This window comes from Sceloporus occidentalis, unplaced genomic scaffold (genome assembly GCF_023333645.1).
Source record: "Sceloporus occidentalis isolate IW3139 unplaced genomic scaffold, rSceOcc1.0.p SCAF_4, whole genome shotgun sequence".
NCBI classification, from domain to species: domain Eukaryota; kingdom Metazoa; phylum Chordata; class Lepidosauria; order Squamata; family Phrynosomatidae; genus Sceloporus; species Sceloporus occidentalis.
Genome location: NW_028316984.1, coordinates 41,593,633 through 41,617,349, shown reverse-complemented (window position 1 = coordinate 41,617,349; position 23,717 = coordinate 41,593,633). Strand labels below are relative to the sequence as shown.

The following is a 23,717-nucleotide window of genomic DNA, read 5'->3' as shown; positions in this document are numbered from 1 at the left end:
AAAAAGCAGAAAGAAAAAGAATAACAAAATCAAGGAAAAGGGGATACAGAGAGGAGAAACTTATTTTATAATAATTATAATAATTTATAATAATTCAGCCAATAACTATGTGAACAAATTGCATCAGTAATCATGTGTCAGCTGTTTTTTAAAGTCTCAATTGTTCTATAAATTTGTTCTTCTATTGCAGTTGTTCTCTTCTCTTATATGTTTACTTAATCTACTCATCCACGTGCCATTTGGTAGCCAACCAGTCTTGAAACAAAGGTATTTCTTTCTTTTCCCATAATATAGCAATATAGATTTTTGTTCATCAGCAGGGGAAAAAATATTTATTTCTAAAACTTCTGCTTGTTTTTTCATATTTTAAAAGATACAGAAGAAATCTCTTGAGGTTATTTTATACCCAGCACTTTCTTAAACCATACCCAATAGCTCATCCCCAATTTTAAAAATACTTATTTACAAAACCAAAAGATTCACAAGCTATCTGCCCTTCACTAAACACATCGCTAATAGAACATTTGAAAATAGATCTTGATTGGTTTATATGGAATAAAATACCAGTCTTTATCTTAAATACTTTTTTTTCAAGAAATAAGTTAATTACAATTGAAGAGATGCTATTAAACATAAAAAATTGAGGCAAAAAATAATATATATCATCTCCCCATTTGCTCCTATATGAGGTAAGTAAATTGGGGTGTTTGATCTCAGAAAGTATTAAACAAAAATGAGAGATTAATTTATTTGTATTAGACTGCATTCAAAATATGTCATCATTTGCATATTTGCATCTTAGGATAGTTGTTCTGCTATATATCTAATTTGGACAAACTGAAATGGGGCCATGTTCTTACACTGATAGTGCTTCTTGATATGAAAACAATCTATTTTTTAAATAGCACCCACAATGTCTATAGCACCCACAAAGCTTTCCCCAGTTCTTTGTCTACAAACTCATTCGCAATAATAGATGTCAGTAGTGGCGTTCCACACTGGGGTGTCACCTAGTGTGGAGGTTGGGGCTTTAGAGACGGCTTTGGGGGTGGAGGCAAAAGGGAACATGCCCAGCTCCCTGTCCCACATGGCTTTACTTGGAAGTAAAGCTGCGCAGGGCAGGGTTCTCTCCCTCCCTGACATGGAAGTGGGGCCCCCGCTTACTGAGTGTCACTCCCCTTGTGTGGTGCCACCTGGTGTGGTCCATACCCCCCACACCCCCTAGTGACACCAAAGGGTGTCAGTGGTAAAATTCCCAGTATTAAGACTGAAACAAACTACTCCAAATTTTGAGGACAGAATTTGTAGAGCAGAATATCCTTGGGTTGGAATAAATGTATCTCATTTGTACTATAGTAGTTTTCACTATTAGTTCCCATAGATATGTTGCTCCATTATTGATAATACAGTCGGCCCTCTGTTTTCGTGGAGGATCCGTTCTGGAACCCTCCCTGCAAAAATGGAGACTCAAATATTCAAGTCTCATAGGCTTGAATGGGGCATGTGCCCGTGAGTGCATGTGGCGTGTGCATCGCGGGGGGGGGGGGGGGCTATTGAGAATGACCGGAAGTTGCCCCTCCATGAATATTCAAGTGTGTGGGTCTCAAGTACATGAATAAAGGGGGGCAACTGTAGTATATTTGGACTATTTGTATTGCTTGATAAGAGTAAGTGTATTTGGAACCCCAAATTTACCTTTTGTGGTTTTTTGCTAAAAGTTCTTTTCAGCTATCTATGAAATGGTCATGGAATGGCTGATAATATCATAATATAAAATAATAAAAACAAGCATTAAGCAGTGCTACCCGGACATTCCTGATATTTTATTATATTCCCACTCATAGCCTTTTAAACTAGATAGTTTGATGTCCTTCTCTGTTACACTGAACAGTGTTTTGTTGTGTGTGGACTGGTAAATGGAGGTTATATGAGTGAAAAATAGCAACTCCTGTATGTGGCAACAAATATATTGACCTTCAAAGATCTATACAGTTAGTTTCATTTTAAATGGAAAAGTGTAACCATATTAGTGTGGTAATTCAAGTACACCTCTAGAACAAGTAATATTTAAAAGTGAAATATCCTACGGAGGACTCACCAGATTTCCAACATTCAGCACACTTGCAAATTCTTCTGACATTGGGTAATGCTCCATTGCCATGAAAAGTGTGTTTAAAACAATGCAAATTGTAATTGCAAGGTCAACAAATGGATCCATCACAACAATGTTAACATAATGCTTTACTTTCAACCAACATGGACAGCAGTCCCAGATCAAGAAAATGTTTGCAAATTTATACCAACAGGGTGGGCACTTCTGTCGAGACTCTTCAAGTTCTGTTAAAAGAAGAAGAGGAAGAAGAAACTGTATAATGATGATATCCACGATAAAGAAAATGCTACCTGAAACATGACTGAGACAAAATAAAATTATAATATTTGTCTTCTCCCTATAGTCAAAAGTCGAAAATTAAATAAATAATGGAGAAAAACTAGACGGATATGTCACATAGAATTTCAAATGAGGGTCAGTAATATGAACACTATAAAAAGGAGGGTTAATCAAGTACTAATAGTTTACAAATTGCTACTTCCATCTCCACACACTGAAATAATTTCTATTAAAGATCGATGCACAAAGTAGAACTGCCCTATGTATGATTCTGGCAATCTCACCTCAGAAAGCAGAGCGTAGAGCTGGAAAAGGGGCAGAGAAGAGTCACTATAATGATTGGGAAATTGCAGCATCTCTTCTATGAAGAAGAATTAAAAATATAACTTTGCTAATTACTTTGTGTGGGGAAATGGCAAGTAAGGGGGGTGGGTCATAGAGGTGTATAAAATTATACTTTGGAAAAAGTGTACAGAGAGTAAACTGAGTATTTGCACATATTATTCAATCTCAAAATGGAACAGACATATGAAATGCATTTTGGAGGCATATAATTGCTGAATTCAAGTCTCAAAAATGCCTTATTTTCAATGTATTGGTCTGATGCATTTGGGGGATAGTTTCTTAATCAAGGACACACTCATAAATCAGCTGCTTTCTCAAGGAGAAAAATGAAAGCCCCCCCCCCCTCCAAGAGGATTTTAATGAGTGTGCCATCTCATTAATAAAGCTTTTTTCTTTATTTGGCAACTGACTGACTACTAAAATCAAGGCTTTCAACAAATGTACTGTACCATTTATTTCCCCCTTTTTATCAAGTTAATAGTTTCCATTCAATTTAATGATGATGTGAGCTGCTTGGGTCCCTGTACTGGGGAAAAGTGCATGATATAAATAAAATGTATTAATAAACCTGCCCAACCTATCAAACCTATAAATGTAAAATAAAAGGCTTAATGGGTATTGGCATTTGTTTTTATATCCTCCTCCTCTTTGGCTTGGTTATATAACTATAACTCTTACTAGAAGCCAAAAATGACTAAACTGAGGCTATTGTCATTTGAACCACACATTACTGCATCCAAACAAGTAGGTATATATCTATGAAAGCTCATACAAAAATAAAAACTAGTTTATTTTAAAGGTGTTGCCATGTTTCCTCTTTTTTTCCTTCCCCTTGCTTTCTCCTTTTTTCTTGCAAGAATGTTGAGACTGAACAGACAGGCCAAAATAAAGCTGCTTTGGGTCACTTTGGAGGTATGCTGTTTAAATGACACACACATCTTAAGAGGCCAGAAGCTGCGCTCTAGTTCTTAGGACTGGAGCGTGGCTTTGGTGTGGCTTCCGTCCTCTTAGGCGCATGCATCATTTAAACAGCATACCTCCAAAGTGACCTGAAGCAGCTTTATTTTGGCCTGTCTGTTCAGGCCCTAACATGGCAACTTCTTTGAAAACTATTTTTTTTGAAAATCTCTCTACATCTCTAACTTCCTTGCTGTTTGGGCAAGAGTCTTTTCCAAGCTGACTTTGCTTTTCCTTATTTTCTAGTTCTAATCGAAAGTATGAATTCTTATTCTTCCTGTGTTTCATAAATCTTTGTAGCATGAACTTCCAAGACGCTTCTCATATATTGTTTTTCTGGGTTAAGTATGGAAAACTTGAGAACGCCCAGTATAATCTACTACAATTTTATGGGCTACTCTTGGCATTTAACGAATTCACATCATTGTAGAACAATCAGCATTTTGAAAGTGACCTTGCTATATATACCTTCCATGGTGTTTGTGATTATGCTAGCTATACTCATGGCTCTTTCTCTTAGAGTAGGGTCTTCCAAAAAATCCATAGAAACGTGAAAAGAACTGGATCTCCTTTTTTTCATTTCTGTTTCTGTGGTTGTGGCCTGCAAAGAGGAAATTGCAATATAAGATTTTTTTGCAAATGAAGGTGACTATAATAGCTTTTATGAAGAATGTCTAGATTTGAAGGCATACATGCATCATGCTTTTATGCTTAAATATTCATGCCAAATGTTTTATAACATTGTATTATCAACCTGGTATTTCAAAGTCTTTTAGAAGATTTGTAAGAAACATGCCATCCTTATCTTAATAACCTCATTGTGTGTGTGTGTGTGTGTGTGTGTGTGTGTTTTCCAGGTGACCTACAGTGAACATCACATGAGTGTCTTAGGTTAATTTGTTTAAAACTGCTTTGTTCATTCTCATTAGTTTTGCAAAATCCCACTTACCCATACTTTTCAACTTGTACATCTGATTTCAAAGGGGTTTACTTCCAAGTAATGATGCATAGGATTTCAGCCTTGGACAGTATGCCAGGCTTTGCCAAATGTTGATTTCCACCTCACCATACTACATTTGAGATCTATGCTTTTGTTTTGTAAATATCCCTACACTCTTTCTTTTTAGAACAGTATAGCTTGCAACACAAGACCTTAAATGATCAGTCATTAGCTATAACCTGAAATAAATTATGTGTGAGCATTTCCCACATATAGAGAAACAACATAAATTCCAGGTTAAAAACAAAAAATCTGAAAGATGAGGGGGGGGGGAGTGGCAGGTCACTTGCTTATCTTTTGCATTTAAGATGGATAGTAAGCTTCTCATTCAAAATTAATGAACAAAAAGGTAAAGGAAAAAAAAAAGGTCCAGCATTGTCATGCTTCTCCAAATTAGCACAGGAAGGTTCTACTATTTTTATACAGATAGCTAGAAAAACAGAATATGTATACGTAACAGCACATGAGTGCATGTATATTTGCAGCTTGAACTGTGTGTGTATCAATGGGATATCTCAATTAGATATCATAATTATTTTGTCAGCCAAAGATGGAGGTAGTATCATGTTGAAAGATGCATGAAAATGCTAAATATATATGTATAAATATATATATATATATATATGTACAAAGTGAAATTTTGGAGTGATTTTACCAATGTTTGGGGAACCAGAACTTCTAGCCACGTTGTTTGTATGTTGTAATGAGGTTCACGAGACAGAATGTAGTCAGATTTATCTATAACCAAGGCAGTGTCAGAATCCATATGGTATCAAAAATTATACCTTCCTCTAAGTTGTAGAGTAAGATGAAATTTTATTGCATCTGGCCAGAAAGAATTAATGTAAAGCCAGATAAAGTAAGATCCAACATGTTTTTCTGAATATAAAACACAAAGCATCATATTTTGCACATTCTCCAGATATATTTTCATTGTTTGATTTGCAAATATTATGGTTTAAACTTTGATTTTGTTAGTATAGAAAAGATATTACAAGATGCAGGAGCATTCACAGCTTGACCAACCAAGGATCATCATTCCCAAGGGATTCCATTCTGTAGACACACTGGCTGGTGCATTAAGAAAAGGCCACCATGCCTGAACTATTTAAAACTTCCTTACATTGTCATCAGTAGCTGGTTTATCTATTATCACCTCTGGCAGAAGCTGTCCAACAGGCGATGTAGGAACAGATGGTCCACCAACCAAGGAAACCACCCCATTGCAATCCACAGTGCTGTGCATCTTCCCATTCACTGGAAACACTGCCAGCATCCTGGATGACCTACTGGCCTGACTAATGTTACTGTTGCGCCGTTCACCATGTCTGCGCGGCACAAAAAGGGAATCTCTTCTGCTATCATTATCTTCAAATGTGCTGTGTTCATCATCAGCAAAGTCATTCTCTGATCCTATATCCTTTGCTCTACCTCTGAAGCTGAAAAGGCTTGTTCTGCTGTTGCGCCTTGGGGAAAACAGGGAGCCACGCATGCTCAGCAAAGACTGCAGGAGAGACAGGAGAAGACAGCAGTTAGCCCAAATACTCCAACCCAACCCTCCAAACATCAGGAACAAAGAAAGCCACTATGGAATTTTGTAATGTACAGTACTTCTCCTTCCATCACAAAATTGCTCCCTAGAATGCCTTTCCAACGTTTTAGAAACAGAACTGCTCTGGAGCTATTACATGGTAGTATTTAAAGAGCCAAGTTTTTTGTTCATTTTGCTAAAGGTCAGTTGTCCCCAGTAAGGTCACCAGGCAGCATATTGTAGTGCCTGCAGTATGACCACAGCTTTGCACAATAAACTCCACTGTTTTAGTTTCTGGGTTCTGTTAATGTTATACCTGATGGGGAGAAGAGTGCTTCCGTTCTAATGTTAACCTATTCCCTTCAATAGAGAATCGGCAACCTTTTCTCCTGATGCTATCTTCTGATTCAGATCTGTGAAATTCATCTTCATCTTTTTCCTCTCCTCCGGATTGCTCTTTCTGTTTTCTTTTCTTCCTTCTGTTTCTCCGCTCTTTGGCACTCTTTGAACTCAGCTTTGATATTTCGGAAGAACTTTCAGAAAGTCCACCTATTCCTCCCCCGGCACTTGGTTCTTTTGATTCAGCTGATGCTGTTGCTGCAGCTGTCGCCGCTGCCTGTCATAAAACATTAAGAGTTTTGCTTTACTGTCTTTTTGTAAGGAACCATTTTCTTAACGAAAATGTAAGAAAATATGCAACAATATCTTTGATTAACACAACAAAACTGTGATTTCCAACAGTCAAAGTAGTTCTTCTTATTAAAAGGCATTTTTCCTTTATACTTGCTTTTTCACATACTTGTATTGATATTTATTTATTTCATGTAAGAAAACGTGTCTTTCTGCCTGACGCACCCAATGCCACTAGCAATGGCCTAAATCCAATTATTAACCTAATTAGGACCATTTAATTAATGGAAAATTGATAAGACTTATGCAAGTTTCATTGACTCAGTGGGTCAGCTTTTTGCAGGGCTAACAATTGTATTTGCCAATATAAATAAAAAGTATCATTAAAAATCCAGATAATTAAAATTAAAACTTTTAAATAAGACATAATAAGAAATAAAAACAGAAAGACAGATAAAATGTCAAAATACAGTCAGCCGTCCTTATACATGGTTTTTTTATGTACGGATTCAAGCATCCACAGCTTGAAAATACTTAAAATATTTCAGTAGTCAAACCTTGATTTTGCCATTTTATAAAAGGACACCATTTTACTCTGCCGTTGTATATAATGGGACTTGAGCATCCACAGATTTTGGTATCCACTGGCAGTCCTAGAACCAAACCCAAGAGGATACCAGGGGACCATTCTAACTCAGAAAGTTTTAAAAACATTTGTTGAAATAACAAATCTGCTTAAAAGGTGCTGAAAAACCAGTAAAGAGGGTGCCAGATTTTCTCAGAGAGAGACAGAACCCAACTTTTAATAAAGCCAGATCTTGGATCACCCCCCCTTCTTTCTCCCAATTTCTGTCTCTCTCTCAGGCATACACACACTCTTACAAGGTCATTACATGCTTTCCCTACTAGCAGAAACCTCTGTATTGTGCTTTGTAATCATGTTAAGTAAATTTATCTTGCCACATTAGACTTCTATTCGAAGTTCCACTTTACATATTTTAAAAATTGTAAATGTTAAAATCAGATAGCATAGCTGGAAAATGCTAGATTCCAAAATGGAATGTCTGTAAAAATATGAAATGTGGCAATTTTAGGCTACTTACTGTAGATGCAAGTAACTCGGAAGTGATTACATCTGAGCAGACCTGTATCTGATTGCACAGGGACTAAAAATGCTAAAAAATCTGCCCTCTTGTACTGGCTTACTTGGGACAACATTTATTTTAATTCAGTGGGACCTTTGGATATTATCATATGAGTCCTGTTCTCACCACAACTGTGCTAGTTAAAGAAAACTAAAACATACTAGTTTGAGATCAGCCATTATCACACATCTCAATAGCACTCTTTCTGCCACTGTGCTGTCTTCTGCACTCCCCCTTAACCCTGCCCTGCCTCCTTGCCATATGGCCTACCCAATGTTCCTTTAAGTTGATTTTATTTTATTTGTATTTTTACTTTTTAATGCCATTCTGGATTTATGCTAACATGATTTAAGTTTTAAAAGAAATGAAAATAAACAGAACAAAAATTAAGGAAATTGGGCTGCTTGGAAATAGGGAGATGGAAGTGGGTCAGGCTCAGAGGAGGAAACTGATGTGACACCATGTGAGTGCCAATATTGTAATGGCTGCAGCAGTGACGTTTCACACTTGAGGACTAAGAGTATAGCAGCATGATGGAGAGCTTACTTGAAAAGGTACTGTACATCCCAACCATGCTTGGGAAACACAGCAGCTACAGGTTGGAAATGACATTGTGTGATAAGTATCACCAAAGGTGCTATTTTACAACTATAATTGTGTTTTAAAAGCCACATGTGATAATGTCCCTGGCTTCTGAGGAAGCCTAGTTCCAGTTGCATAGTTCCAATCCTGTGGATAGCATACTTATGTAAATAGAAATCTCACGGAACAAAGTGGGACTTGCCTCTGGGTAAATATCTAAAGAATTGACCTATAAACATCAGAGATACAGATAAAGATGGAAAAACTAAGAACTTCTACCTAAAGCAGCCCTTTGATACTAATACCTGCTGACCACCAGAAAAGCATTCAATATCTTTTCTCCATATAAACCCTGGTGTTCTAAACATATGCTAGAAAAGTGTTGAAAACCCCAGCAAAATTCTTATTCTATGCAAAATTAACATAGGGTTTATTTGGGGCAGAAATATTATTATGCTGCAATTAATATTAATATTAATTAATAATATTATGCTGAAATTTAGTCCTGTTAATTCTTCATCACAAATATACCTGAACTGCTTCTTGTTGTTTTTTCAGCTGCTCAAGCATCTGCTGAAACTCTGCCTCTTTCTGCTCCGCTTCTTCCATTGTGGCTTGATTCTGCTCTTCATAAGCCATGGCAACAACAGCCAGGATCAAGTTGATCAGGTAGAAAGAGCCCAAGAAGATCACCAGGACAAAAAAGATCATGTATGTTTTGCCAGCAGCACGTAGCGTCTAGAGAAAATAAAAATATATTCACATTTGAATATATATATATATATATGCATGCACAACATGTTGTTGTGTTTAGGACAATACTAGATTTATGCCTAGGTTAGTTGTCCAGTTTTTCTTTTCATAATGAATGTTATGCTATTAAATTCTCCTCTCTCACCAGCTGATAAAGATTTTCCCAGAAGTCCTGAGTCATCAATCGAAAAAGAGACAGGAAGGCCCAGCTAAAGGTGTCAAAACTTGTATAGCCATAGTTGGGATTTCTACCAGCTTTCACACACATATATCCTTCTGGACATTGACTAAGAGAGAGAGAGAGAGAGAGAGAGAGAGAGAGAAAGAGAGGTTACACTAACAACAGTCATTTATTACCGTAATTAAAATGCCTATCACATAGTAGATAAATGTATACATGCAGCTAATTGATTAAGGCAGTGGTACTCAGACTTTTTTCCCTTGAGACCTCTCTCAGAGACGTAGCCAAGGGGGGCGGGGTCCGTGGGGTCCAGAACCCCCCCCTTTCGTTAGATATAATGAATGGTGTGCGCTGCTGCACTGCCACACTCAAGCCCCATTATAATGGTGGCACTTAGTCTGGACCCCCCCCCCCTTCCCAAAATCCTGGCTATGTCCCTGCCTCCCTTTACATATACACTCATAGTAGTATATGAATAAAAATATTTTGCTGATTTAGTGTGTGTATTTTAATTTGCACATTCATGTATATTCATATTTTAATAATTATAACGAAATAACATCGTTCAAATTAGAACAGTTTTAATTAAATAAATTCAGTATTCAGTTCAACACTTGCATACATTTTACACACAAATAAATTTGGGAAGAGGATGAGGAGGAGGAATCAGAGCCTTGAAGTCTTGCACCCTCCCTTGAGCAAATCTCATGCCCCCCAGTGGTGCGCCTCCCATTTGAGAAGCACTGGGTTAAGGCAATGTTAAAAAGAACCTACATTTCAACCTAGTTTTATCATGACTTTCTCTCTATCTTTTGATCCCTTGGGATCCTCAGACATCTGCTGCTTCACCCTCAACCTTTCCTCTGGTACTTCAGAGGGAGAATCAGCTGTGTTAGTATGAAAAGCTATAACTAGTGCTACTGCCACTTTACAGAATTAATGCAGTTTAATACCCTATTAACTGTAATGGCTCCATCCTATGCAATCCTGGGATTTGTCGTTTGCTGTGGCACCAGAGCTCTCTGACAATATTGAGCCATGGCAGTGGTGTCAAATTGCATTAATTCTGCAGTGCAGATGTAGTCTAGCTTTCTCTCCATGAAGGAAGGGATTATTTTATCATCCATTTCAATATATTTCATTGATCACAACAATTAAATTATTACACAATAAATCTAAATCTGAAAATATCCAACCCAATACTCAAGTGGAGTATATGTTATATGAATTATGTATAAGTAACAGAAAAATAATAATAATCAAAGCTTATTCTGCTTTATATTTATTTTGAAAGCTTATTGATGGAAGAGGATCTTACCCTGCATCAGAACTGTTCCCACAAAGCAAAGCATCATTTTGTCCTTCCAAAAAGTAAAAATTGCCTGTGTGTGTGTGAAAAATAATTTTGCAATATTACAATAATGCAATATTAGATTAAATGTTTTCTTACAATATTACAATAATACAATATTAAAAATAAATAATTCAGAAGCCTTGAATAATATAATACTTTTTCTTAAATGAATTCATTCCTGAAATCCCACAGTTCTACCAACTACAATGCAAACAGTACTGGGAAGGCAGGTTAGTTGTGGTGGATGGTCTTGACAGACTTTTAAAAAGAAGGGTTATATTGAAGGAGGAAGAGTACCAGTTGTGTCTTACAGTGGCAGACTCTGTGTGTGTGTGTGTGTGTGTGTGTGTGTGTGTGTGTGCGCGCGCAGGTGTATGCCATGCTCCCAGGCACCTCTATAGTTTCCCTGTTCTCAGGAGCCTGTGAACATTTTGCAATTTCTGGAAAGGGCTGGGAAAGTCAGTGAATCAGAAGAGGCTAAGGCAGTGATGGCGAACCTTTCAGAGACCGAGTGCCCAAACTCAGTGGCATTCCTGCACCAGGTGTCACTGAGTCTCTGAATGGGAATTCCAGGGGCAGTACTTCCACCTTCTGGGGAAGTATTTTTTCGGGGGGGTGGAACCCAAGGCACACTTTCTCAGCCTCAGGATAGCAATAGCACCCCGCCCCCCCCAATAAAACTTGCCAAGAAAACTCTATGTTAGTTTCATAGAGTTAGTTTATGATAGCCATAAGTCAGAAACAACTTGAAGGCACCACACACACACACACACACACACGTCACACTCTCTCAGCCTCTGATAAAGCTTGCCCCATGATAGTTTCATCTTAGGGTTGCCAGGAACCTATGCTTGGAAGGGAAGGAGGTGCTCTGGTCCCATAAGTTGGAAACGACTTGGAGGCACACAGCAACAACAATAACAAGCATAATGAAGTACAGAAGGTACAGCACAAGAATAGGAACAAAGAGAGCCAGCGGTTTGAGTGTGCAACTCGGGAGATTAGGGCTTGATTTCCAGCTGAGCCATGAAACCCACTCGGAAACCTTGGGCAAGTCACATTCTCTCAGTCTCAGAGGAAGGCAATGGCAAACCCCCTCTGAAGAAACTTAGAGTCGCCCTAAATCAGGAAAGAGTCAAAAGAACACAAAAACAGAGGCAAGCTACACTCTCTCAGCCTCAGAGGGTGGCCATGGGGGGGGGGGGGAACTCTCTGAAGAAACCTTGTCAAGACAACCCTGAGAGAGGGTCGTAATAAGTCAGAAACAATCACAAGCCTGCTCAAAATGGAGAACCTTTTGGACTCCTTCCGGGACAGAAAGAAGTGATAAGGCCTCCTAACACCACACCTCTCCACATGGAACGTGCAACTCTGGAGACCAGGGTTCAAATTCCAGCTCAGCCATGGAAACCACTGGGTGACCTTGGGCAAGTCACACTCTCTCAGCCTCAAAATAATAATAATAATAATAATAATAATAATAATAATATAAATAAAATTATTCATATCCTGACTCTCCAATACGATCGATGCGGCACGATGACAGCAATGGCAAAAATCCCCTCTGAACAAATCTTGAAAACTTGAAGGCACAACAACAATATGTAATATAGATGTAAATAAATCTGATGAACTGAATTTATATTTCTGTTTTTAGCTTTTATGTTGGCATGTCCTGCATTTTTCTTGAACTTATTGAACATCTCCCATTTTGGCTGTGGCTAAGAAGCCTGGATTTATTATTTAGCATTTATTTTGTAATTTCCTCCATTCTGAGCATGGCTAAGAAGCATGAACTGACGTTTCTAGGAGTGTTTTTCACGTTTATTTGGTCAGGTCCTCCATTTTCCTTGAATATCCTCTCCTTTTAGCTTGACTAAGAAGCATAAATTTATAGGAGTGTTTTTTAGTGTTTATGTGATCAAGTCCTACATTTTCCTTGAATGCCCTCCACAGAACACCCTGTGCATACTGATCTTCCAGACTAACAGGGCTGATTCTCTGGATTCATGCCCACAGCAGAAATGTAGTCCCTACTGGGCTATGAAACCCACTGGGAGGGAACCTTTGGCAGGACACACTCTCTCAGCCTCATAGGAAGACTAATGGCAAACCGGAAGGTAGACAACACACACACATGCAAAATATAGTCCCTGCAGTGCTATGAAACCCACCTTGGGCAGGACACACTCTCTTAGTCTCAGAAGATGGCAATGGCAAACCCGTCTACATAACATGCCAAGAAAACCCCATGGTAGGTCACTAGAAACCCCTGGGATAGAGTCCCCAGAAACTACTTGAAAGCACCCACACTCTCTGTCAGCCACAGAGAATGACAATGGAGAACCTCATTTGAAGAAACTTGCCAAGAAAGTGGGGGGGGGGGGGGAGAGAAGGGAAGGGAAGGAAGAGGAGGAAAGGGAGGAAGGCAGGGAGAGGAAAAAGGCAAACCTTGTTTGCAGAAATTTCCAAGACAAACTCCCAAGATTAGGAGGAGGAGGACAAGAAGGAAATGATGTCCCCCAGGGGTCTGTGCCTCATTGGTTTTGCATTGGAGACCCAGGCTGCAAGAAGGAGTTGGCCCACTGCGCCGTGCCTCCCCACCCTTCCTTGTAGTGATCTGCTCGTTCCTGGGCAAACTGGTCTGGTACAAGCAGCAGGGACATGCGGTGTGCGTTTGCGTACTCATGCCCCGTCCCCCGCCCCTTCCACTGGCAGCTGCCATGCCCTCGCTGACTGGGCTGCGTGCTAGAAGTGGCACATGTGCCATAGGTTTGCCAACATGTGAACCAAGTGTAGCTTTCCCTCTGGTCCACTCACTGGCCATATAACCAGTTCCTTCTCACTCCAATAGCCGGTTGGCTCAGCAGCGTCAGCCGTACCCATCCTTCCAGTTTATATTTTGGGGTCCAGTTGTTGTTTATTGGCTTTTTCTTATCATACCAATAATTTGATTTTGTTACTACTTTGGCTGGTTGTAGCATAGCGAATGGTTCTAGTTTGCGGGTAGATGAGGCTTGAATGCCAGTCATACTCAGTATAGGAGGGCTATCTTAAGGGACCATGGGGTGAAGGCAATAAGGATCATCCCCAGTTCAGGGACAAATGGCTCTCCCTCAGATCCAGATGACAACGAAACCACACAACGTCTTCTGCCTATGTGGAATCCCATACATGTCATTCTGTCTAGCAAGATGGTGAGCTGGGCCATTTAGTTTCCATCAGATAGCAGGCAAGTTAACCAATGCCTGGATCCAGACCCAGGCTGAGCCAAGCTTCTTCAGCTGTAACTAATAAAGTTTCTGCTTTTTGTATGACAGCAGAATGATGTCAGTGTTTATCATTGCCATATAGAGCCTCACACTCACTGCTGAGTCCGCAGGTGTGAGGAAGACCAGGATAACAACGTTAATCAAGCTGCAACTTTTTTGAGAGAACATCATAATGCAAAATACTGTGAGGAAACAGTATTGCCTGAGGCTGCTTGATGATGCCTCATATCCACCAGAGACATTGCAAGTGTTATCTCACAACCTCAAAAAGTCAAATTAATTTTCATTATAATTAACTGCTTTCTAGCCTTGATGAAAGCATATGGGTTACCAACTTGAAATATATTCAGTTTGCTATTGCATAAGAATGAAGTGCACTGAGTCTTAGGAGATAAAAAATAAAACTCTCACCCTTAGACTTGGGAAACTCTATTCTCTCAAAGCTGTTTTAAGATAATCTAGGATTTTGAGCCAATTGAGAGGTTATATATACCCCATTCATACCTGATTTCTGATCCCAGGGCCAATCCAAGACATACTACTTCTTGAGAGGAACACACCTTCGCTGCCTCCCAACCCATATACAAAATCTGACAAGACAGCCAGAAGAATTTGTCTTTGACACCGATGCCCATCCAGGCAAGCAGCAGGTCCTTGTGGCACAAACAACATTGTTCTTCCAGCATCTCTCCACTGGTCCCCATCTGCCAGCACCTGTCCCATGAAGCATCCACCCTACTTTACCTTATTTTAAAACTAGTCCTGATTCATTCACAGAGTTACTCTCAAGCTCTCAATTTCATTGTCACCCTGGAGTTGTCTACACTGATTAAAAAACACACAACCATCCTTGTCTTGCATTTTCCTTGTCTGCAATGACTGCACAACAACCCATTAATGCCACCCACGAACAGATATAGCAAGGTGACGCTGGCTGGTCTTAAATAGTTACACATTTCCCCCAGCAAATCACTTTGTTCTGCTGTTTTTGCCTTCTAGCTTGTATCAGCCTATCAACCAATAGCTGTTATTCAGTGCCTGTCAATCTAGGCCACTTGCACGCCGGCTGGAAGCCTCCCCATGCAAAAGGCAGAAGCCCTTTCCTCCTTTCCCACCCCAGTGAGTGAGTGAGTGAATTTAAAATGTGCACACACACACACACATGATGGAGAAAGCAAAAGTAAAAATGTATTCTATTTATTTTTTTATTTTTGGAAATGTCCAGCCATGAGATCAGAGATGAAGGGTTAGATCAGGCTACCACCTCTCTTTTCTGCCCCCCACCCAAGTTTCACATTTGTTTTGTCTTTTTACTTTGCCCCTCATCTGATCAGTAAGCATTGTGTCATCTTTGTTTTTTAGTTCAGTGAATGGAGTGTGAACATTCCTTCACTCTCTTTCCCCAGATCATTCACTTGCTTGCTCATGGAAGATCTCATACACTCCCTCCTCCCATACATACACTGCAGATCTCCGCACTAATGAGTGAGCAAATGATAGGCGGTTGGGGGAAGGGTGTGTGTAAATCTCCACACCAGCAAGTGAGGGAATAATGGGGAATGCACACACTCCATTCACTGAAATAAACTATGATGACACAAGACTGATCGGCTGAGAGGGAGCATCAGAGTTAGGGAAAGCATACAAAGAATAAAAACAAAATGATACTCGGGCACTGAGGGGAGGGAGATGGGTAGCCCAATCTAACACCTCACTGCTGATCTCATGGCTGAACATGCACCGAAGTAGAAAAACATGGTGACACAAACCAGGCTTGCCAGACGCAATCCGTCATGCCCAGCAAAAACTCCTTCTGCCCTCAGCTCCACATCAAAGTCAACTTGGAGCCATCATCAAAAAATATGCGCTCAGCTCATTGCAACTGCCAGGTGCGATTGATCTTTTTCATCATTGTAGATAAGCTCCCTGAGTTTGTCCCAAAATTCCATGTTACATAACATTCAATAATTAAACTCAATACCAGTCTCCCCCCAACACACATGCACATTTCAAAGAGGTGGAGGCAGATAACATGTGTAAGGTAAGGATCTCAAGGATCAAATTTCTATCCAAACCAGACCAGCTAGGCAGGCAGTAGGTAATCAAACAGACATATGCATGCTTGCTCTCACTCTCTCTTTCTTTCATGCACACATACACACACACATGCAAAAAGGTAGGTCAAGGGTTGGAAAAGGTGGACAGACAAGGACAGCCAGCAAAAGCACAATAGAATACAATGTAATACTTCAAGAAAGTAATAACAGCCCACCCCTGAAACAGTTGGCTGACTCACTGAAAAGACACCTTAGTCAGGAACACTAAAAATGAACACCATCCAACAAATGTCACCAGGAGTTCTTTAAATTTGGTACCAATTTAAAACTGCTCCTCCGTTCACATAATGTAAAGTTTTCTCACCAGTTGACAGGTTGCAAAGAGGAACATTACTGAATACACTAGATTTTTATTTTAGGCATCAGACTTTCATATAATACATCAAGCCACTTTCTTCTTTAATTTAGCATTTTATTTTTTTTAAAAATAGATTTATTCAAGTAGATTAACAGACAGAATAGGGATTTATAACTAATACAGACGAATAGAAAACAGTCCTCTAATTCTTTTAATCCCACCAGGTGGATGGATTCTTGTGGGCTGACTTAAATACGTGTTTAGTACACAGGTAAGCAATTGAGAAGTGAGTTGGCACCAAATTCTGCCAGCTTCTCCTCTGCAGGCTCTGCCGCCATTTTTCAGATGCCCCAGAAGTGATGTCATGTTGTTTTCAGCCACCATATCGGCCAATTTTCATTCTGAGGCAACCCTTTCCACACCCCTGAGAAAAGTAACGTAAGTCCTATGGGATGACCACTAATCACACAATCATCTCTTAATTGTTCTATTTCTCCCAGAAGCAATATGGTGCACTTGCATGATTGTCAAGCAACTACATACTTGCACGCAGGGCACTTGGAAGAAATAAATCACCAGGAACACATTGCATACCAATAGTGCTGCTTCAAGGTAGAGGGACAGAATCTACTCTAGTTCTAGCTAAAATCTTTCAACAAATATTGAAAACAAAAGAATGGTCCAGAGATTGGAAATGCTCAATATAAATTGCAATCTTCAAGAAAGGAGATACAAGGGATTGCACTAACCATAGGATCATTGCATTAATATCCCATGCAAGCAAAATGATGGTCAAAATTCTGGAATGAAGACGTTTACCATACATGGAGTGAGAAATGCCAGATATCCAAGCTAGGTTAAGGAAAGGAAGACACACTAGGGATCATATTGCAAACATAAGTTGGATAATGTAGTGCACCAAAGAATTTCAGAAGAAAATAACACTGTGCTTTATAAATTATAGCAAATCCTTTCATTATGTCAATCATGAAAAACTATGGATCACTAAGAAATGGGCACCCCACAACATTTGATTGGTCTGATGCATAATGCATTCAGGACAAGAGGTTATTATTAGAATAGAATAAGTAGAAACAATATGGTTTCCAATTGAAAAAGGGGTAAGGCAAGCCTGCATTTTACCACCGTATCTGTTTAATGTGTATACTGAGTATATCACACAAAAAGCAGGAAAAGAGTTGGAAGAAGGAAGAGTGAAAGTTGGAGGAAGGAACATCAACAATTTAAGATGTGCATATGACACCATATTTATTAGCAGAACATAGCAAAGACTTGGAACAACTATTGAAGAAAGTCAAGGAAGAAAATGCAAGGGCAGGTTTACAGGTTAACATTAAGAAAACAAAAATAATGACCACAGATTATTTAAATAACTAAAGTAGATGCTGAAGACATTGAAACAGTTCAAGATTTTCCATACCTTGGCTCAACCATTAATCAGAATGGAGACTGCAGTTAAGAAATCAGAATAAAACTAGGACTTGGAAAGGCAGCTATGAAGGAACTAGACAAAACTGTGACGTGTAAAGATATATAATTAAACACTCAAGTTAGGATTGTCCATGCCATCATATTCCCCATTTCTATGTGTGACCGTGAAAGCTGGACAGCAAAGAAAACTGATAGGAAAAAAATCAACTCAGTTGAAATGTGGTGCTGGAGGAGAGTTCTATAGATACCATGGACTGCTGAAAAGACAAATAAATGGGTCCTAGAGCAAATCAAACCTGAACTTTCCCTAGAAGCCAAGATGACTAGCTGAGATTGTCGTACTTTGGACATATCACTAGAAAATACAGTAATGCTTGGTAAGGTAGAAGGCAGAAGGAAACAAGGAAGACTGCATTACAGATGGATAGGCCCAATCAGGGAAGCTTGATGTTGAGCTGGGAGCTTGATGTTAGGGAGACTTGAAGTCTTTCATTCATAGGGTTGCCATAAGTCAAAGTCGACTTGATGGCAGTTAACAATAACAACAATGCTTTGGAACAGGTTTCCCCAACCTAATAGTTTTCATACATTTTAGACTCTCACTGTGCCTAGGCAACAATCAGATTATGGGCTTTGTAGTACATGTGTGGAGAAATTTTAGACTGAAGACTTGACAGCACTTAACAACAACTGTTTCCATGGTAAAAGACATTCAAAAGAGGTTTGAATGTTTCCTTCTGCACCATTTTAACAAGTGTTAGCTATGGTGCCACGGTTGTCTCTGAAAGGTCCCCCACTAGCACACACTACTGTTGCTGCTCAGTTGCTGTTTAGCACATTTTGTATGGCTCCTCGTCCAAAGCCATCAGCAAAGCTTCTTGCCTCACAGGAACATGTAATCACACCATGTGGAAAGTTAGTGCATGTCAAATGTTAGACAAATAAAATGTGGGTGATATTTTGTGTTTTGTAAAGAAATTGTTGGAGAGGAACAGAAGTAAGTGAAATTTGCAGAACAGTTGCTGCTTTTAAGGGAATCAAGCATGTTAAATATTTCAGAGAACAAGAGCAGGGCCTTTTGTGCAGAGCAACTTTTACAGTCAGTGTTTTCTTCCAGGTTTTTGCAGGCAACTGCTAAGAAAATTACATATAGCATAACTTTAGTTAGGTGGGCCTACATAAGAATCTAGCAAAAAATAAATAAATAGATACATAGTTCTAGGTAGAAGGAAAGTTTCCTGTTTGAGCTTAGAATAGATAGGGAGTATTTGGTTTCCACAGAGATGTGCTTCAGCATGAAACCACTACAATTTCAGAAAAACCAATGCAGGATGTATGGAGTGAAGACAGATTAAAACCACTTTACGATTTCTTTTGTTTTCTGCTCAGCTGGCACAAAAGCCATAGAAAGTGCAATAAAAGAAGAGTGCATTATGGATATGGAGCATACAGTGGCAAAGCAGAAGGACTATTTGAACATTCATTTTCCAAGTAAATGCCCCACGTAAACTTATTAAGTGTCACATACACTGTGAACACAATACATTATTTGGAAGAGAGAAAAAGCAAAACACAGTTCTATCATACATTAATTCAACATTCTTCTGCCAAGCCCTGAAAAAAGCAACATTAATTGTGATTAGGAATTAGAGCTGCCAATCACAAAACTACAGCCCTTCTTCTCCCTCTCTCTTCTTTCTTCTCTGGTGTTTTCCTTACAAGGATAACCTATGCCATGCTTGCAGGTTATCTAGTCATAACACAGCAATAAACCTGCTGTGTGCTGAACACCCGTCATATATAAATGTATATTTTAAATGAAGCAATTTTAGTGTAACCAGGTTAGGGCAGCTTTGTGTGTAACCATGCATAAAGCCATAAGATAAAAACGTTTGTCAGAGTCCCGATAGACTCCTACTCCTTTTCCTCATCCGTGGAACTTACCTAGCAGAACTTTACTAGACTATATAAAATATTCTGGCCTGATTTGCAACAACTCTGTTGTCGTGGACAGATGATTACCCGGTCAGGTTTAGACTCACTGGGACCTGGAATCTCCACAAGGATGGGGGGACCAATTAATATGATCTGCCTCAGGAGGATCTGGATAGATTCCTGACAGCTTCTGAGGATTTTCCAGTCAACTTGGCAGGTGATTTTATTGAAGCTCTGGCTGATCTCTGGATCTCTGCAGAAATGGCCAAGGTGGTGGACACAATTGCTTATGAGTATCCCCTCTTATGGAGGTAGGGTTTCCAGGGAGCTGGTGACCAAGAAATGAGTGAGACTAGAGCACTCTTGGCAGTTGACTCTGAGCCAGTCTGTCTGAATATGGGCTACAGCCTCTGTGTCAATGTGTCAGTGCACCAAGCAAATAAATTATTTTTTACTGCCATCATTGCATCTGTAAGGGGCCACCCAACAGAGTTGTTTTAAGAGGGCAGGAGTCTATTACACACTCATCCTCAAGCAGAAAATGCAGACCATTCAACAGCCAACTGTAAAGAATTTGCATGGCACTTTGCAGATAAAATCATTGCAATCTGCTCCAACTTGGATGCTGAAGTCAATAAAATTCCAGTACTCTAGCCTTGGCACCTGCTTGTCCAGTATTATTTGATACTTTTCAGTTTGTGCAGCCTTAAGATGTGGACAGGATACTTGGAGAGGTGAGGGCCACTTTGCCTTTCCTGGTTTATTGAAGAGACCAGAGGGGGGGATTGGCTATGTGGCTGAAGGGGGTAGTCAGTGCTTCCTTACTACAAGGCAAGGTTCCAACTTGCTTAAATAGATAATTATTTTCCAGTGTCTAACATACTATTTTTTGATAAGGTAATGGAATATATGGTGGCCTCCCAGCTACAGTGGTACCTGGTTGAAACAGATTATCTAGATCTATGGCCTGAAACACACAAGCCAAAAGTGCCAGCTTCGGACTGATTTGGGGGGCGTGATGTACAGATGATGCACACTCCAGATTAGACCTAAGCTGCACTATGGCTGCCAACAAAAGGTGCAAAAAGACACTCCTTACTGGCTTCCCATTCAGGACTGCAGTAGTGGCCAGCCTTGGAACCATGGCATCTGATTGCTGCGGTCCTGTGACAAACAGGGAGCAAACAGGGCTTGAGCAGCCAGAGTCAGCTCCAAGCTGCTGGTCTGCTTGACCCTATGTCAATCTGGTTTGAAGCCTGGTTATGGGACAGAGGTAGATTTGGCCACCTTGGTGGATGGCCTACACAAGGAGGCAGGGGGAGTCTTGGTTCTGCTGGATTTTTCAGCAGCTTTCTATACCACCAGTCATGGTTGATACCTTGCTGGGATGGGACTTGGATGCACTGTTTTACAGTGGTTTCATTTCTTTCTGGATGGGTGAAGCCAGAAGGTAGTGCTAGGGGATGGTTCTTTGACTCTCTAGGTGTTGGGCTATTGGGTCCCTCAGGCTCCGTTTCCCCCCTCATGCTATTTAATATATACATGAAACTGCTGCGAGAGGTTGTCTTGAGTTTTGGACTGTGGTGCTATCAATATGGGGATGAGACTCAGCTTTATTATTTCTTTCCATCTCAATCCAAATAGGGTGCCTTGGTTCTAAACTGTTATTAATCTGTCATTAGTAATGGATTTGATGAGAAGAAATAAACTAAATTTTAATCCAGACAGTCAGAGCTGCTCCTGGTCAATCAAAGGGCAGATTAGGGAATAGGGATTCAGCCTGTGTTAGATGGGGTTACGTTGTTGTCTTTCTGTTAGCTGGGAAAACCCTTTTTATTTTGACAGGTTTTTAATACAGAAATTTTTAAAAGAGTGGGCTGCCTGGTTTTAAACTCAACTGTTTAAAACAGTTCTTACTCTTTTAAATTGCATTTTATTAAGTGTAGATCTGAAATGTTTTAATTCTGTGATTAGTTTAATTCCATTTTAAACTTCACTTTTTGTATGTTTTAAGTTGCATTTTTTTTAAAAAAAATTGTACACCACCAGAATTTTGGAAGAAAGACAGGATACAAATAAATAACAACAACAGCAACTCCTCAACAAGTCTGAAAACACCCTAAATCAATACATATTTTGGACTCCCCCCCACCTTTGAGGTGAACTTGGCTAACTTTGCTTTTTGTTGTTAAAAAGAGCCACAGTTTTCAAATTGGAAATAATATTTCCCCCTAATTTTTCAAGTAAGTAGATTACTGTTTCTACTTTTCATAAATTTGGCATAGTAACAGCAAAAATAAGGCAAAATGACAAGAACTTTCCATTGTAGAGGACACTATTCCATGCCAAATAACAAAGTGGCAAAGCTAAACAAGGTATTTCTTATAGGACAAGTAAAACAAGACTGGTAGATGTTTTATCCCCCACAGCATAAGCAGTTGTGTCACTGCAAGATGTGATTAATGTATTTCCAGAAATGATGAGACTATTGGTCCCTTTAGGACATGGAAGCTGAAGCCATTCTTCACAATTCCTCAAAAAAATGCCCATCAGTCCTCTGCAAATTTTATGGTGTCACAGGCAAACAATTTAAAATAGGGGCTCTGTGACTTAAAATGTTGTGATGGTAGATGACTGCCTCCAAGTGAAACAAAAAAGTCCAGGAGCAATGACTTAACTGTCTATATCACAAACAAATCCCAACATTCTGTGTAAGAAGTTCTGTTAATGTAAATAAAGGGCAGTCAACTGTTATCCCCTAGCTGTTTCAACTTACATTTCCTTTCAGGTCAAGCAATCATAACCTTTGTGTAGGGATTATGGTTGTGATCCAAAAAATATCTGAAGGGCCAGAAGTGCTCACAGCAGATGTAAATGAAGTGGAAAGTCCATTAGTCAAAAACTGATTAATGTGAAATAATCAGACAATAATATTGGTGTGAGCAAATAGCACATTGACTGTGAAAGTGTCAAACAAGATATCAAAATTTAACACAAGAAATTGGGTGTGGAATTTCAGAAGTACTAGTAGTTTGCACATTATTTTGGAAACCAGTGCTTTAAGGGCCACCTTTTTTCAAATCAACCTGCCAAAATATGCAGTTCTGTCACTATAATCCTGATCACTGTGTTCCCAACCATCCAAGATTAGGCTGGTAGCAACAGTGGAATGAAAGTCCTTCATTTTATCAGTGGCATCTTGGATGTGGGACAGCCTTCCCAAAGAATGCCTGGCACCTACTTTGTTGCCTTTTAACCATTGGGTTAAGGTATTTTTATTCTGTGTGACGTCAAAGGCTTTCATGGCTGGCATCCATAATTTTTTGTGGCTTTTTCAGATTATGTGCTCATGTTCTGGAAGACTTTATTCCTGACGTTTCATCGGCATCTGAAGATGCCAGCAACAGATGCTGGTGAAACGTTAGGAATAAACTCTTCCAGAACATGACCACATAGTCCAAAATACCCACAAAAACTATTTTTATTCTCTCAGGCATTTTATTAGGTTTTATTAGGCTATTTTAATACTGTTAAAGAAAATATTAAAGGCAGTTTTTTACTTCTATGTTTTATTTGAACTGATCCAACTGTGTGTTTTTTTAATTTCCTCTTTATATATGTTGTTGTATTAATTTAAAATTACACTGCAAACTCATTGTTGTGTACCTTCAAGTTATTTCCAGCTTATAAAGCAAAACTATCATGTGATTTTCTTGGCAAGATTTGTTAAGATTTGTTCATCTGCCTTTGCCTTCCTCTGAGGCAGAGTGGAT

General features: G+C 39.3%; 1 protein-coding gene across 5 annotated transcripts in view; it reads right to left on the bottom strand.

The window, feature by feature from the left end:
• LOC149313805 (sodium channel protein type 1 subunit alpha) overlaps window positions 1–23,717 on the bottom strand; it is a 154,164-nt gene that overhangs the window by 35,757 nt on the left and 94,690 nt on the right. For 3 of the 5 annotated variants that reach the window (XM_089519824.1, XM_089519823.1, XM_089519820.1), the window contains 7 exons: window positions 10,835–10,898; window positions 9,481–9,622; window positions 9,114–9,320; window positions 6,542–6,841; window positions 5,851–6,198; window positions 4,163–4,295; window positions 2,099–2,337 (listed from right to left, as the gene is read on the bottom strand). In XM_089519824.1, the coding sequence (XP_089375950.1) occupies window positions 2,099–2,337; window positions 4,163–4,295; window positions 5,851–6,198; window positions 6,542–6,841; window positions 9,114–9,320; window positions 9,481–9,622; window positions 10,835–10,898 (1,433 nt within the window). Of the gene's footprint in view, window positions 1–2,098; window positions 2,338–4,162; window positions 4,296–5,817; window positions 6,199–6,541; window positions 6,842–9,113; window positions 9,321–9,480; window positions 9,623–10,834; window positions 10,899–23,717 lie in introns of all 5 variants that reach the window. The other 2 variants (XM_089519822.1, XM_089519821.1) reach the window with 1 other exon arrangement.